General features: G+C 46.1%; 1 protein-coding gene across 1 annotated transcript in view; it reads right to left on the reverse strand.

The window, feature by feature from the left end:
* ALK (ALK receptor tyrosine kinase) overlaps nt 1–17728 on the reverse strand; it is a 751958-nt gene that overhangs the window by 344282 nt on the left and 389948 nt on the right. Inside the window, exon 4 of the mRNA XM_007971055.3 lies at nt 11289–11490. Coding sequence (XP_007969246.3) covers nt 11289–11490 — 202 coding nt within the window. The remainder of the gene's footprint in view (nt 1–11288; nt 11491–17728) is intronic.

Consider the following 17728-nt stretch of genomic DNA (forward strand, 5'->3'; position numbering starts at 1 on the left):
AGAGATGTGCAACATTCAGCAAATGGTGGTGCAATCAGCTCTGCTCGCGGAGGGTCTGGAGTCTCAAGAAAGGCTTTGCGGAAAAGGAGGTAGGAGATTCTTTCTTGGAGGAAAAGATGGATTGTTCTTGATGGTTGGGAAGGTGAGGGAAGGCAAGAGGGCTTGAACTGGTTTGTTTCACTGGGGGGCAACTGTGGGTAGTTTGATACAAATGAATCATGGGTCCAGAGAAATGGGGTGAGCCAGGCTCAAGAGGGGTGAGGCTTGATCGGTGGTTTTGAGTGCCATGCTAATAAACAGCTCACTTGATCCTGGGTTTCACAGGGACACCCTCAAGGATTTGAGGCTGAAGATTAACAGCCCGTGATATTCACTTGTCAGTTCTCTCATCCGGGTCTTCATTTGCTCCAATATGGGACTTCCTAATGCCCAGAAGTCACTGAGATCATCATTCTAGGACTGCAAGGAACGTTCCACAGAATGAACAGCACAATGCAAAATACCAATCTGACTGTGGGTTCTCCTTCACACTACTTTTGGTGAATTGAAAGCCTGGATCATATAGTGGGGCTAAGAAAAAAGCAGCATGGCCCACAGCTCTTTCCTTAGACTCCCATTATGTGTATGTCATTTGAGCTAAGTTGCCCTGTAGGGTGGAGCAAGGTCCCAGATCCTCAGGTAACCTGGTGCCCTTGGGTGAGTGATCTGAGGAAACATCTTTAGCCGCTGGCAATGGTAGGTCTCATGCCCTGGGCTCAGCCTGCTCTCTTAGTGGCCTCTCCTAGGGACCCTCCCTTTTCTAACCACCACAACACTTCCCCACTGGCAGGGGGAACATGATCAGTCATTGGAAAGGAGTGGGAACACTCATTCACTGAGCTTACTGATGTAAGATTCTCCCAGGAATAGACAGTGCACCAAATCTGTATGTAGACTTTGTGAATCCCTTTAAATTCAAAATCCCCAGGCTGCTATGGCTCTTAACTAAGGCTCTGAACCATAAGAGAATGCATTTCTGTAAAAGCCAGGAGTTTAGCCAGGCATATGTGTGTGGTTCTCTAATAAAACAAAGAGGAAAAGGCAAACTTAGAAGCAGGCCAAGTAACGAGAAAGAAGGAGGTTTGCTTTGAGGCTGGGCATGAATGCAGAGGGGAACTGGGCTACTAAGCGGGTGGTCATGGTGTTTCCTCACACTTAGGCCATCAGCTCCAGTTGCCTGGACAGTTTCCTTACAGCTCAAAGAGCTGGCAATTCCATCACCCAATTCCATCTCCTCACCACAGACTTGATTTTTGAAGGTGAAGGCAATCGTGTTGGAATGGAGCTTCAGGAGACAGGAGAGCTGAGGCCAGACTTTCTGGATAGACTCTCTATGACCTTTGGCAGTGCCAGACGTAAGTCTCAGGACTGCCTGCTCTCTAAAATAGGCTTCTTCTATGCATCAAAGCCTTACAACTTTGCCCTTTATTGTGGACGGGAAGGATTGTATACACACCATAGAAAAATGCAGCTGGGTATTTATAAAGAATAAATAATGGTTAATAATGATAAATAAATAAGAATGCATCCTTATCAGCTGGTCATAGGGTAGTTACCATCCATGGAGTGATGACTGGGAGCAGAGACGGTGGAGCTGGATTAGCTGGGCTCAGATCCAGTCTACTCCTTACAAGCTGTGCAACTCTAGGCAGGTTACTTAACCTCACTGAGCCTCAGCTTCCCTACTGTAAAAGAGGTAGTGCTAGTGCCTCCCTCACCAAGTGGTGGTACATATAATATTAGATCAGCTGACACTTGCAAAGCACTTAGAACAATGCTGCCACCAGAGCATAAGTTATCAAGTGACTCTTCCTCTTTCTCTTCCTCATTATCATACAAATTACAGGAGATGAAGGAAGGGAGGTGAATTCCTACCTGGGATGCCAGGTCCTGTCCGGTCCCCCAGCCAGCAGCCTCATTCTCTCCCTATCTTTCATGTGTTGGCACTTAGGAGCCAACAGGGAGGGGACCCTGGGTCCCTGCTGACTGTGGGGAGAGACAAGCTGGTAACTGAATGGTCACAAGGCTGCATGGTCAATACTATTTGAGAAACCCTAAAAGGGCTTTTCAGAGGAGGGGACATTGCATGTGTAGGGATTTCTGTAGTGGAAAAGGGGTTAAGGGCAATCCATGAAGAACCCCCGCCCCCTGTGGCTACTCTTCTTGCAAAATGAGGAGTGAAGGGGCAACAGGCCAATCCTGGAGTCCTGGCTCATCCACTGAAACCCACCCATGCTGGGGTGAGAAATAGTTGCATGCACGGATTGTCCACACAGGTACTTGGAGTTTTCGGTGGGGAAGAAGATACTACCAGAGAGAAAGTGAAAGCAAGGGGAGTGCCTGCAGAGGGAGGTCTTCCGGGCATTTGCAGCAGGACATTTGCTACAAGAAGAGGTAGTGGTGATTGTGGGACCCAGGAATGAAGCTCTGCTGTTTGAGGACTGCTTTTGTAGAGAGGGATGGGTTTTCTTGCCACATAAGCCAGTGGCCACAAACACATGAAAGTGAGGACTCCTAGAGCCAGGATAAGGAACCGTGGGCAGGACGGGGAGGAAGAAACCAAGAGAATCACATGGCCACAGTCCATGATCTGTGTCCTCAGGCTGTCCTTTGTACACGTGCGCTGTGTGGAATGTCTTCCTCTCATCGTCCACCTGACACCCCTCACCCCTGCAGAGCCAGCTCAAGTGTTCTTCTCAGGGCCAGCTTGCCTGACAGCCACCAGCATGCCCATAGCACCCAGCACACAGCACCCGTTACACCCCTTTCCTTATGGCCTCATAACTGTGTCTTGTCGTCCAGTTCCAAACCTCGTTCTGAGCTCCTTGGAGCCTGAATGAGCTTCCAGAGTCCAGCCAGTGCCTGGGACTGAGCACGACTCATAGACATTTGTTGACAGAATGCATACATGAACTGAGTGAATTTCTTGACACCAGTGTTCTATCACTAAAATTCCTGCACCTGTTGTTACCATCTCCCTCCCCACTGGGAAACGGTGAGGCTCAGTAAACACTTCTGAGATGAGAAGCATCTGTTTCTATGCATTTTGACTTCTCTTTGTATGCAATATATATTTATCATTATGGGATTGGCCAAGATGCCATTCTGACAAGCCATGGGGTTACAGGTATTCACAGTTCTCTCATCGTCCTGGTGTTCAATCCATCAAATATCCAGGGCAGAGTGAGAAAGCAAAAGCAGCGGCTCAAAAGAGCCTCACTACAAGCCTTCAGCTGTCAAATCTCGAAGGTCAGAACTGGCAGAAGCTGATGGTCTTTTTTTTTTTTTTTTTTTTTTTTTGATGCCCATCAATGAAAGCAATCGTGAGTAAAAGTTGTACCTGCCAGGAAAGGAATTGTCCTTTGTACTTCATGGCAACCTTCACAGTTGAGGTGCATTTTGACAGCTGCTTCCTGAGCCCCAGGGAGGGTTACACATTTATCCCTGGGTGTGGGTGGAGGGCAGGGAGAAAATACTTTTCATCTTTCCATCGATTGGAGACTCTTCTGTGATCTTGAACGTGGCTTTAATTTTTAGACCCAGAGCTTAGGCTTTAAAAGAGTTTTATCCTAGAACTAGCTTCAATTGATATGGTATCCATCCATCTAACACAGAACCCCTACTATCTGCTAGGCAGTGTGCCAGACATTGCTAGCATAAAAAGGTGTGCAACCCAAAGTCTCCATCTTCAAGACCTGTGGGCCAGAATTTGATGACCAAATATCAGAGGGGTCCTCTTGAGAAGAGCTTTTCCTGATTGGATAAGAACAGCTCTTAGTTTTCTCAGAGCCAGGCATGATGCCAGGGTTTAACTGCAAGGCTGTCTTGGGAAAACAACATAAGAAAAGAAATGGACCCAGAAGATTTGTGTTCCCCTGTGTTACCCATAACTATAGGCAAATTATGGAAGCTCTCTGAGATTCGGTTTACTCATCTATAAAGGAGGTGAATAATACATATGGTACAGATCATAGTAAAGGTGAAATGAGTTGATAGATATTGACTCACTTGGCAAACTGAATATGCACTGTACAGATAATTTACCATGAATATTTAACAACATAGTCTCTGCTTCTTGAGAACAAAAAGGAGGGCTGTGGCTCTGTTGTTTACCTGGGACCTAGATGAGAGTCAATACGTGAAGTACAAAGAGAATGGATGGATGGGTGGATGGATGGATCAATGGATGATAGATGGATGGATGGATGGATGGATGGATGGATGGATGGATCAATGGATGGATGGGAGGATGGGATGGATGATGGAGGACGGATGGATGGATGGTAGATGGATGAATGGATGGATGGATGGATGGATAGATGGATGGATGGATGATATGGTAGATGGATGGATGGATGGATAGGTGGGTGGATAAGAGGATGAGATGGATGGATGGATGATGGGTAAATGGATGGTAGATGAACGGATGGATGGATGAATGGATGGATGGTATGGTAGATGGATGGATGGATAGGTAGGTGGATGGGAGGATGGGATGGATGGATGGATGATGGATAGATGGATGGCAGATGAATGGATGGATGGATAGATAAATGGAAGAATGGGATGGAGCTTCTTTCTGGCTTTAAAAGGTTTTGCTTCTCTAGTCCATCTGTATTCTCATTCCCCTGTGGCTTTGGAAGCCATAGTCCTTCTAGAGAGAGAATAATAGATGTGTTGAGAGCATATCCACCTGTGGAGACCAGAGACATTTATGACCTTGGATTCCCTCCAGCTACCCCAGCTCATGGGCTGCACAGGCAGGATTAGGCCACGGGTGGAAACCTTGTCACTAGCCTGTCCAATCATGAGTGGGAGAAAAATGGCTCTCCACCTTAAACACAAGTCCTCCCACGTCTTTAAGCTTTTTTTTTTTGCTTTTCTTCTTAGTGTTTAGTAAATGGTAATATAAAGCTACCCGCTTATGTGATCAACCAATTCAAGCTGAGATGTTAGAGCCATGATTCTTAACTTTTGGTGCACACCCAGAATCCCTGCGGGGCTTCCTAAAAATACATATGCTCATGGCCCACTCCAACACAAGTAAAATCAGAATGGCTCAAGATGAGACTCAATTATATGAATTTTGTAAAATGTGTGGCTCCGATTTGTATTACTAAAGCTTGTGACCTACCATGTTAATGGCCGAAGGTCCAGTTCGTCTAAAGAGGACTAGCATTTTAGTAGTTACTTCAATATTACTACTCAAAGTGGGGAGAAATATGGTAAATCCAGGCATACTCAATGGGACTGGTACTTTGGGATCCATTTTGAAGAACACAAGTGGTTACTCTGAGAAGCAGGGGTGTGAAATCTGTAACCCTAGCTCTCTTCCTGCCCACTCTCCCATGACCCTGAGCAGCCTGAGAGAAGTGTGTCCCTTAGACAGACAGCCTGGGCCTGGGAGGCAGGGGGTAGGCACTATTAGCACCTGCTCTGCATCTTAATCTAATTTAAACCCACGACACCCCCGTGAGTGGCACAATTACTACCATTTTACAAAGATGAGGCTTATAGAGATTCTGAGACTTGTCCAAACTCATATTGTGTGTGAAGAATTTCCTACAGGGACACTTAGACCTCACGTCTCCTGCCCACTGTGTGCTTAGAGAACTCTGAGCTACACGATTGTTCCTGTAACAAGGTGTCTGGGAAATATGCCCCTGACAAGCCTGGGTGTGAGTTTTAAGGCTTTTAAAAATTATCTTTGGAGCCTTTGAATGGCTCTCTCTTTTTAGTGTAAATCACCTAGACATTAAAGGCCTTATTGTATATTTATTAGTGTGTTATTCAGACCATGGGGGAAAAGAGAGAAGCTGACTCTATGAATGACTTTGAAAGTGAGAAAAAACTGGGCCTGAAATTAAATCATTGTGACACTGCCACTTGAGGGCATCAATTTCAATAAATGATCACCTTTTTTATTTCTGATCTCGTTTATCATGCAGGCAAGATTCGAGAACTTTTGACCATGGAGGCTGAATGCCACAGGCTCTGATTTCCCCAGCTGTCAAGACTTGCCACTTTGCCCTAGGCTGACTGAAGTTCAACCCAGAGCAGCCTGGGAAAAGCAATCAGGTCCCTTTTCAGAAGCAAATGCCTGGTGGCATCTTTCCATAGGTGCCCTGCCCTGAGACCATCTCTCGCTCAGCCTGTCTACTGACAGGAACGTTTGAGGTTCTGTGCATTAGTGGTGAAGGTATCAGTGGGCCAGAAGGGAGGTCCCTCTTTGTCCAGGGAGCAGGAGTCTGGGGTGGGGAGAATTACTTCCTGTTGCCCTAGTCCTGGATGGCATCTGAGGATGGGTCGCTGGCATTGCTGGGACAGAAGAGGGGAGCAGAGGGCAGTCAGAACCTCCACTTTAGAAGGTAAGAAGCTACAGCTGGGCAATGCTGTGGTTGTCTATAACTATGCCGCAAATTAGCGGCGGAATCAGGACTGAAACCGCACCTCCTGATGGCCACAAATCAATATCTCTTTGAGTTAAATTACCTTGGCACATTTCCTATTAGGATTGTTACTAGTTTTAAAGCTGGGATCTTTGGTCAGAACTGATTGCCTTAAGTAAGTGCTGCAGCTGTATGGGCACCCAGTGTGAATGCAAATTTTTCTTCACTTGAGGAAGGTGGCTGCAGATTTTAATCTAAGGGCAGTGAGTTTGAGGGTTTCCTGATGCAGCTGGGCAGCTGGGAAACAGACCCTTCCAAGGTGCCACTGTGGAGATGAGTCCTGGCTTTGCCACAAGTCTGCAGTTTTGTGTGTTTGTCAGTTTGTTTTTTGAGACAGGGTCTTGCTCTGTCACCCAGGCTGGAGTACAGTGGCATGATCATAGTTTACTGCAGCCTCAACCTCTTGGGCTCAAGCAAGCCTCCTGCCTCAGCCTTATGAGTAGCTGGGATTACAGGCACGTAGCATCATGCCTGGCTAACTAAAAATATATTTTTTTGTAGAGGTTGGGGATCTCACTATGTTGCCCAGGCTGGTCTTGAACTCTGGCCCCAAGTGATCCTCCCACCATGGCCTCCCAAAGTGCTGGGATTAGGGGTGTGAGCCATTGTGCCGGGTCTGAGCCTGCAGCTTGACCTTCATCACATCATCACCCCCCTGGGCTTCACGTTCCCCATCAGGAAACCAACATGGAAAGGGGAGGAGATTAGACTCAAGTATCTTCTGGGTCTAGGGGTTGAGGTCCTGCAGAAAGGCAAGGCTTTGTGCTGAGAATTTCAGTTCACCACCACACTCTGGACTGAGTCTTATTTGTGCTTTAAAATGCCCTGACAGCTTATCTTGGCTCAAGCCTGAGTTTCCCCAATGACTTCCGGTTTAAAATATCTTTTCAAGTATTAGTAATTCAAATGATTGGCAACTTCTATCCCCTCGGGGCCCAATTCTTCCCTCCACACACTGTGTAGTTCTGGTCACACATAATAAAGTCCCCAGATACCCGCGGCTGTAGGAGAAAGCCATGTGCTTGGAGAGGAAACAAGACTGGAGGTGGCCTTCTGGGCAGGAGCCCTGGAGAGTGTCTCCTATAGCCTGACATGCCACCCACCCTCAAGCTTGCATTCCTGCATCCAGGAGAACACCAATTTTACACAGACAATTGCTGCTGGATCGATCTTTCTAAGACACATCAGAACGGCAGTGTGGTGCAGTGGATGGCTCCCTAGCCGGCTGCTTCTGCTGGATCTGCCACTAGCGATCTTATCAGCCTCTTAATAATATGAGCCTCAATTTTAAAACATTCACACAAGCACGTGCTGTTGCTATTCTGCTTGTGTCCTCCTTACTGGACTGGATGTTCCTTGAAAGCTGTGACCTTGTTGTCTTCGGCTGTGTTGTCTTTGGCACCTACTACACAAGAGGCACTGAATCCATGATGGTGAGATGAATGTTTGAACCAAAAAGGACCTAGCATTTATTAGTGCCAACTATAGCCAGGCACCGTACGAGCCATTTTCCATATGCCATTTCACAACTCACCATTTTACATAGGTATTATCATATTCATTCAGTTCATGGGGACTTTGTGGCCACTAATTTCTAGCTAAGATGACCTATGCCTACGTGACTGTGACCAGCTGGGCCTAGGCTGTTTGACAGCCCCTATTTCTCTGCTTCCTTGATTCTCTGGTCATTCTGGCTGGGTAGATGAGCAGGCTGGGCACTCACCTGTCTGTCCCCTGCGAGACTCTGGGCAAAGCCAAGCAGCCTTGGCCAATGTGGCCACTCATGCTCTGTGATTCATTAGACCTCATATACTCCGCTACTCTCCAGGCGGCTAGGAAGGGAGCAGCTGCTGTGCTTCTCCAACTGCCTTTCCCCTACCTCCTGCCTCCGGGTGCTTCCAACCAGCCTGCTGCTCCCGCCCCTCTGATGCACGACAGCCGGCACTGCCTGCTCACGACTCAGTGGTTTCCGGGGAACTTGGTGGCGTCTGACTTGTCATTCCTCAGCCCACTCCTCTGAGTCAGGCTCTCCCCAGCCGACTTTATTATTACAACTTCCTCCCTCATTACTACAAACACGGAATGTTGTTTTCCAAATAGTGGTCCCCAAACCACCATCTCCTGTTAGGAGAGGAAGCCAGCCCCATTTGTAATCATCACATTCGACATCACCAGGATATCACTGTGTCCCCCTCACTGCTCTGAGCGCTATGCTAGTGAGGTCATCTCTGACATTAAACGGAGTGAGCTTTCAGCAAGGCAAACTGCTGAGTATTGCAAATCCAAAGACTCTTGAGACTAGCAGTGACCCCATAATCAGAGAGCAGGCAAATCTCCATTCTTTGTGATCCCGAACTCTCAACAGTGCAAAGCTGGGCAAGTTTTGATTTGCTAGGCAAATGCCCTGCTCCTTGCAGCTGGCCAAGGCACCCACGAGAGTAGCTCTGCACTGCAGTGGACGGTCTATTGATTATCCTTTCTGCTGCCACCTTCTACCCTCACCACACTGATCTCAAGGGAGGTGAGGAGGCTGGCCCAGGCATCTGTAATTTAAATCTGGAATCACTCCTGCTCTTCACTAAACTCCTCCATGGCTCTGCCAGGGCCAGGGGAAAACATTGCTGTACCTGAGATGCATGAAGCTTGGGTCTAAGACGAAGTCCCTATATATGTAGGCAGCCCCAGACAAAGCCATCAAGTCACTGAATTTGCCTCAGCTCAGTCCCAATTCCTCTCTCCTGTTCAACTCACACCCTCCAGAGGACAGAGCAGCTCCTCTGGTGATAGAGGCATTGCCTTGGGAAGAGGGTAAGTTGGGTGGCCAGGTGGACCTTGAGGTAGGTGGCCATGGCACCATGTGGAGGGAAGGCTGCCCTTGAAGGCACTGACATCGCATGCCCCAGGGCTCACTTGTCTTGAAAGGTCAAATAATCAAAATAATCACTCTCTCTTTTTGATTGTTTTGCAAGATTCTTTCATATTTCCCTTTCTCTTTCCCAACTCCACCCTTTCTCCCTAAGAGGCTTTAGGTTTCCTGGAAAGAGTCCAGTTTGGACCACGTCACTTCCTATTTCCTCTCTCTGCCTCATTTTCTCCTCCTTTAAATGAGAATTTACTTGGTAGTTATGAGCATAAAAAGGTAAAGAGGGAAAAACTATTTGCAAGGCCCTATGGCCAGTCACACCCGAGGAGTTATGTTCCTGACTATGCTACACAGGGAAACAGGCCAGGCCACACAAGAAGGGCTGAAACCCCTCTGGCACCTTTTCTCACGCTCGTGGGTATTCTCAGACTCCAACTCCACCTCTCCCAGCCACATCTGTGAATCCCCCCACCCTCCACCAGCATCACAAGGGACTGATGCCTGAGGGCTCAGCAGCCTCAAGCAACAATCCCTGGTCTCTGCCAGGCCTGGTGGGGAAGGAAGGAATGTTGAGAGTGGTAAGTCAGAATATGCAACTCTCAGAATATGAGGCTGGGCAAATACCTATAGGATGGCACATAGCCCTGCCCTCAGATAAGAGGCCTTCCTATCCAGGCTCCTTACTGGAAAGAGAAGCCGTGCTGGAGGGAGGCTTGGCGCCAGAGGACAGCTGGTCCCAAACAGGGGGCAGTCCAGACACCTGCTATCCCACACTGATATCTGGTGAATAGAGAAAGAGTCCTTGGTAGCTGGGACCTTCTCAGCCAGCCCAAATAGGTATTTCAGAGACAAGAAGATGGATATGAGTTTAGGAATGTGGAGAGCATTCTTTTTGATGCCAAGATTTCATCCCTGATGAGACTGCAGCAGCTTGTAGTCCTTCTAAGTGCAACTAAATACAGATGGGTTAATGGCGGGGAGTGGGGAGAAGACTTTAAATAAATTACGAAGGAGGCCATTCAGCCTCACTGCCAAAGCATCAGACAGGATCTCTCCCCTGCACACCATGGGGATGGAGGATGGGCAGCAGTCATCGTCCAGGTGGGACCCTTCTGAAAAGATATTCTCTTAGAAGGAAGCCAAGTCTAAGCACAGCTAGACATTTGGGAATTTTCTCCTGTAAACAAGTCACAAAGAAGGATCCTTGTTGCTAAAGTAATCAGATCTGGGGTCCCTCAGTGCTGAGATCATAGGATGGTATTTATACTTATGGAATGAAAAAACAAAAGCCAGGCACAGAGGTGCCCTAGTTTAACTTTGCTTTCCAGTGTCACGACTTGTAGAGCTCTGATGAATCACTGAGTAAGCAAGTAAATATCTCCAGAAAGCTTAAAGGTTTCCACTGGCATATGCCTTGGTGGTTGTAGCACAAAGCTCTGTTCCAATCTCTACTGAATTACACTGGTGTAGTATCCATGACTAATCCTGCTCTGGGGTACCAAATTCCCGTAGAACCTGCTTGGATGGCCAAAATATTTTGTCCTTTCCCTTCCTGCCCAACTTCTGCTGGTAAAACCCAGTTTCTACCATATTCAATTACTTTCATTCTGGCCTTTTAACATTTCTTTGGCTGTTTTCTTCTTGGCTCCATCTGAACTTTGGGAAATGAACATCTTTAATACCCACTCATGAAATGCCCACTCTGGCAGCTGGTTCTCTGGCTTCTGGAAGGGCCACTAGCCAGGGCAGTCAGAGGGACCCACAAGTCAGTACCCAAGACACCACCTAAGGGATATTAGTAGCAATTGCTCAACGTAGACCTACCGATTCAATGATAATCATAAGTTTGTAAGTAGATGTCACAGACTTTGGAAATGTGTAGCCAAAAGCCAAATCACCTTGTATAAAATCAATTTTGGACATGGAGAAGTACTTACCCATGCTTCCCTGGGGTGGGCATCAGGAGGATCTCTCTTGCAGCCTCGTTGTGGGGCAGCAGCTGGGCAATGTACCTTCCAGAGGGCTGCAGGTGCCTGTGCACTGAGACGGCCAGCGTACAGTGCTCACTGCTGCTCCTCATCCACGGACTCAGGATGGTGTGCTTGGAGTCAGCTGAGGTGTTGAGGAGGAGAAAGGAGCCTGGAAGGAGACAGGGAAAAGGAATCTGTAGATGTGTTCAGGTAAGACCAGCAGTAGCTCTGTGGCAAGACTTAGAGACAAATAGCATCAAAATCAGAGATACTGGAGGCCATTATCTCCTTCTCTGCATGCACCCAGCCTTCTTCCTCCACTCTTAGATTTTCTTTGTAAATAGTATAGCCTGATGCAGGTGGACAGTGACTGGGCACATGGGCCTTATAGTCAGGCAGACCAAGGTTCTAACCTTAGCTCCCCTACTTCCTACTTCTGTATCCTAGAGCCTTAGATTTCTCATCCGCAAAACAGGAATAAAAACATCCATTTCAAAAGACTTTTGTTCCTTCCCTTACTAGTTGAATGATCTTGGGAAAAGCATTAACTTTCCTAGGTTTCAGTTCCCTCCCTTGTAAAATGGGGTGGGAGGGTTGGCTGAACTCAATAATCTCTTAAGGTTCATTTCAGCTCTTGAGCCTATGAGTCATGTGAACTTGCAACTCTCCCCAGAAAAAGCCCTACAAATCCCCCCTGGTGTTGTGCCCGTGGCAGACTTTCCCTCTGGAGCAAGCCAATCCTGATTCCAGTAGCACAGGCCAAATGACCTGCAAGAAACCTACACTCAAGGGGATTACTGTCAGTGCAAAAGCACACCACCATTACATTGTTCCAGGCATTCCCTCTGATACATTAATTTTACTTGCTGCACTTCTGCAATGAAGTTTTGGGCCATTAGATGCTGCTGCTTTTGCAGTAGAAATATATTTCAACAAGATCCCTGACTTCCACAGTGGGAAGCAGCTAAGGAGTACTCAGTCTTCTTAAACTACTCGGTACTTCCAAGGTCTCCTTCTGCAGATAACCCAATTTCCCAAATAGGCAAATAAACTAGCAGCCTGCAATAAGCAATGGTGCAGATAAGAGGGAGATTCCTACCAAGGCAAAGTATTATTCCAAAGGAAGGTGTTCTTCCAGGAATTGGAGATTTCCAACTTTCTTAAAGTAAGTAAAAGCGACTTCTGGTTTAAATCAGGATGAAGCACAAGACTGTGTCTGAGCTGGATTGAGAACGTGAACCCTCTGTACCTGTTGGGAAGTTTCAGCACGGCATATGGTCATGAGAAGTGCTCTACAACCATCAGTAAATAATCTACATTATTACAGTAGTTTGCAGTGGAGGAAATGTTCTTGTCTGGGCACAGAGGAAAAGAAAAGGGATTAGAACCAAAGACAAAGAATTGGGAAGATCATCTAATTCAGTCGCCTTGCTTCCTAGAGAAGCAGACTGGAGATCCAGATAGGGAAATGACTTGTCCAAAGTCTTAGTTTGAAGGTTAAGACCAGACTCCAGATTTCTGGACTCCTAAGCAGTATTCTTCTCCTTGTATCTTTTTCTCTGGCCCACCATGTACTTCAGCCTGAAACATGGCCAAGGTACCTTGTGGCCAGAATGTACAACTTTGGAAGTCAGAGGGGCAGGAAGGTGAATGAGGGGCACATGGGCACCAGACCCAATCCATTTATTCGGTCCCTTCCTTACTCCTTTCTGCCCTCAGATTCCATTTAACGGATGCCTATTTTGAGCAAACATCCAAGCACTGACTGGTCTTGCACTGAGGAGACGATGTGACAGGTACAGTTGTGACCTTCAAGGAACTCCAGGTCTGGCAGGGGCGAAGAGATGTCTGCAAGAACTATCAGCACAAATAGAAGTCATAAAGTCAGACACACATCCAGGCAAAACATGTTGGGAGCCTTCAGGAGGGAGGAGACAGGAGGTCCAGGTGGGAAGATCCATAAAGAGGAAGACCCTTGAGCCAGGTCTTACAGGGAGAGAAAAATAAAGATACTGGCAGAATGGACTGTGCAGAAGTTGAAGGGAAGAGGAATAAGGACAAAGGTAGATGATGTTTGGCTACAGAGTAGGACACTGGAGAGAAAACTAAGAAATAAGGGAGGCTAGGGTGATAGGTGGTGTAACCAGACAATAGAGAGCATTGCTTCCTGGCTGAAGATTTCCAGCTTTATTTTGTGGATAATAGAGAGCCAGATATTTCGAGCAGGAGAATGGCACCATCAGAGTGGTGCTGCAGGAGAACTGATCTGTTATGGTGGGGGCAAGAGGGAATTAATATTGACCCAACCTTATCTTGCACCACAAGTCCACACAAGGGCAAGAATGTGACTAAATACAAATTTGAAGTGTTTGCTATGTTACTGTTGTAAGCAAAGGCAATATGTCGAAGGTAGATGACTGGGGTTTCCAGTACTAGGGTAGTGTGTATCTGTGCAGAGCACATGAGGACCCTGGAAGTATCTTTGGGGACAGAGTCTTGCTCCAGACTCTTTGGGGGTATGGCCTGGGATTAGGATAAAGCCAGTCCCATGTCCGATAATAATTTACACATAAGGGAGCAGCAGCAACTGTGCCCTGGTCTGAGACCATTCTCTGATGTTCTCAAGTTGGCAGAATGTTGAGTAGAAACCAGGAGATTTTTCAGTTACTGAAGGGAAGAATGGGGGCAAAATAAAGAAGGTATCCCCGTTCTTCTCAGGAAGATTATACTTATGCATATGTGCACACGCACGAGAAGCTAAAAAAATCCAGCTGAAGGTGTTGGGGTATTGGGACTAGGGACTCTTCACGTGTCACTGATCCTCTCCACCCTTGGGTGTGGCCATGCATGTAAATTCTGTCCCCGTAATTTGGCACCTCAATAATGGAACTCTTTCAAAGCTGACTGAAAGATTATTTTTCCAGTTCTAATATGTGAGATGATGTTTATATGAACCTTATTTTCCTCAACCTATCAATAAGCAACTGAGCTTAAAGTATTTTCACTGTCAGTGAAACTCTATAGTTGAGAGCTATCTCTTCATCAGCAGCTTTCCTCTACCAAAAATAAGGGAAAAAATACATTTCATAAGCTCCTTGGGATATTGTCAGTATAAATCTTTTAAAGTCAGTAAGAATTTATCTCTCCTCTCTCTCTTTTCCGTTTCCTATTTATTTTGCTCAGGATAGCTTAGGGCTAGGCGAAGTCTCCTGGGGTCCTTTCTAATTAAGAAGGATGGTCTAGCAGCACACAGACCTTCACCCAGTGTGGCCACAGGAGAGTGGAGAGGCAGATCAAAGAGCTCTGCTTATACAGCGCCATGACCATGTTTCTTTTATTATGCATCATGTCAATATGTTTAATGATTAAATATGAAATGGTTATTTTTACCTCTGGTCACCAGTGTAGGAATGTGCTGCTCTCATCAGGCTCAAATTATGGGCAAAACCCAAAGGTCATGAACTTAGAGGTCAAACTCTTTTATATCTGTTCAGTTATTGACCTTAGACAAATTATTTAAACACTTAAATATTAGTTTGCTCAAATTTAATATGGGCATAGCCTACCTCATACGGCTGTTGTGAAGATTAAATAACATGTATCAAGTAGGCAGTACCATGCCTGCTCAAGGTAGGTATGTAATAAATATCAGTTCCCTGTGTTGACAGGTGTCTTAGTCTGGAATTCCTTTGAACTAGGACTAAACCTGGAATCAGAAGGACTAAATTGGAGTAGCTCTGCTACTACCAACCTTCCTTTGTAAAATGAAAGGGTTGGATAGAGTCTCTCTAAGGATTCTTACAGCCCCAAACTGTCAGTAATTCTATCTGCCTGCCTAGAATATTATTAATCTAAAGAAATTGAGTCAAGTCTCCAAGCCTCCAAGTCCTAAACTCTTCTTCTCATAATTCACCTCTCTGAGGTTTATATACCAAAAGTTTTAATCAATTGGCCAAATACTCCATGAACTTTCCTGCTGAGAAGTAAGGAAGTAAGCTGTGGTTCCCTGCCCTGCCTTCCTCTCTCCCAATTTACACACATACATCCCTAGGAAGGGCTCCTGTGCTAGCATCATTTGTTTCTTAGATGCTTCTGCTATAAGGCTGCTAACACCTCTAAATATCTGGTATGCAACACAATGCTTGCCACATGGTAGGTACTCAGTGATCCTAAAAACCAAAGTGATACGGTGGTAACATGGTGATGTCATTTGGATGTGTTTGTTCCTCCAAATCTCATGTTGAAATGTGATTCCCAATGTTGGAGGTGGGGCCTGGTGGGAGGTGATTGGATCACAGGGGCAAATCCGTCATGAATGGTTTAGCTCCATCCCCTTGGTGTAAGTGAGTTCTTACTCAGTTATGTGAGATCTGGTTATTTAAAAGAGTCTGGAACCTCCCCTCCTTTCTCTCTTGCTGTCACTCTCACCATGTGGCATGCTTGCTCCTTGTTGCCTTCTGCCATGATTGTGAGCTTCCCGAGGCCCTCACTAGAAACAGATGCCATTGCCATGCTTCTAGTACAGCCTGCAGAATCATGAGCCAATTAAACCTCTTTTCTTTATAAATTACTCAGCCTTAGGTATTCCTTTACAGTGACACAAGCATGGACTAATACAGAAAACTGGCACCAAGGAGTGGGGTTTTGCTATAAAAATACCTGAAAATATAGAAGTAACTTTGGAACTGAGTAATGGGCAGGGGTTGGAGGAATTTGGGCAGAGGGAGTTCAGAACACAGGAAGATGAGGGAAAGTTTGGAACTTCTTAGAGACTAATTAAATGGTTTTGACCAAAATGCTGATAGAAATACGGACAGTGAAGACTAGGCTAAGGAAGTATCAAATTGAAATTAAAAAGTTGTTGAAAACTGGAGTAAAGGTAACCTGTGCACACCTCAGCAAATAATTTGGCTGCATTCATGTTCATGCCTTAGGGATCTGTGGAAGGTTGAACTTAAGAGTGATAACTTAGGGTATGTGGCAGAAGAAATTTCTAAGTAGCAGAGTTCCTGAGTGGTCTAGCTGCTTCTAATAGTCTATGATCAGATATGGGAGCAAAGACATGACAAACTTGAAACTTATATTTAAAAGGAAAGCAGAGCATAAGGGTTTGGAAAATTTGCAGACTACTCATGTGGTAGAAAGGAAAAGAACATTTTCAGAGGAGGATTTCAAGTGGCCTGTGGAGCAATTTGCTAAAGTGAATAGCATGACTAAAAGGGAGCCAAGTGCTAATATCCAAGACAATAAGAAAAAGACCTCAAGGGCCTTTCAAAAGTCTTTGGGACAGCCCCTCTGATCACAGGCTCAGAGGCCTAAGAGGAAAGAATGGTTTCAGGGGCCAGGCCCAGGGTGCTGTTGCCCTGCTCAGCCCCATGACACTGCTCCTTACATTCTGACTGTTCCAGCTCTAGCCAAGTCTCAAAAGGGCCCAAGTACAGCTCCAGACACAACTTTGGATAGCATAAGCTATGCTTCCATGTGGTGTTAAGCCTACAGGCACACAGAATGCAAGAGTGAAGAAGGCTTGGCAGCTCCTATCTAAATTCCATAGGAGGTATGGGAAAGCCTGGGTGCCCAGGCAGAAGTCTACCACTGGGGCAGAGCCCCCACAAAGAAACTCTACTAGGTTAATATCAAGGGAAAATGTGGGGTTGGAGCCTCTACACAGAGTCCTCACTGGGGCACTTCCTAGTGGAGCTGTGGGAAAGGGGCTGCTGACTTCCATATCCAAGAATGGTAGAGACACTGGCAGCTTGAAACCTCAGCATGGAAAAGCTGCAGACACTCAACTCCAATCTGTGGGAGCAGCCATGGAGGATGCATACTGCAAAGCCATAGGGGTAGAGCTGCCTAAGGCTCTGGGAGTCTATCCCTTGCACCAGTGTCCCCTGGATGTGGGACATGGTGTCAAAGAAGACTATTTTGAAGCTTTAAGATTTAATGACAGCCCTGCTGTGTTCCACACTTGTGTGATACCCCTTTGTTTTGGTCAATTTCTCCACTTTGGAACAAGAATATTTACCCAATGCCTGTACCACCACTATCTTAGAAGTAAATTACTTGTTCTGATTTTAAAGGCACATAGGTGAAAGGAACTTGGCCTTGAGTCCCACATGAGGCTGTGGACTGTGGACATGGAACATTTGTGTTAATACTGGAATGAGTTAATACTTTTGAGGGACTATTGTGAAGGCATAACCATATTTTGAAATGTAAGGAGATGATATTTGGAGGGGGGCAGGGGTGAAATAATATGGTTTGGATGTGTTTGTCCCTCCAAATCTCATGTTGAAATGTGATTCCCAATGTTGGAGGTGGAGCCTGGTGGAAGGTGATTGGATGATGGGGGTAAATCCCTCATGAATGGGTTTAATACCACCTCCTTGGTGATAAGTGAGTTCTTG

This window comes from Chlorocebus sabaeus, chromosome 14 (assembly GCF_047675955.1).
Source record: "Chlorocebus sabaeus isolate Y175 chromosome 14, mChlSab1.0.hap1, whole genome shotgun sequence".
NCBI classification, from domain to species: Eukaryota; Metazoa; Chordata; class Mammalia; order Primates; family Cercopithecidae; genus Chlorocebus; species Chlorocebus sabaeus.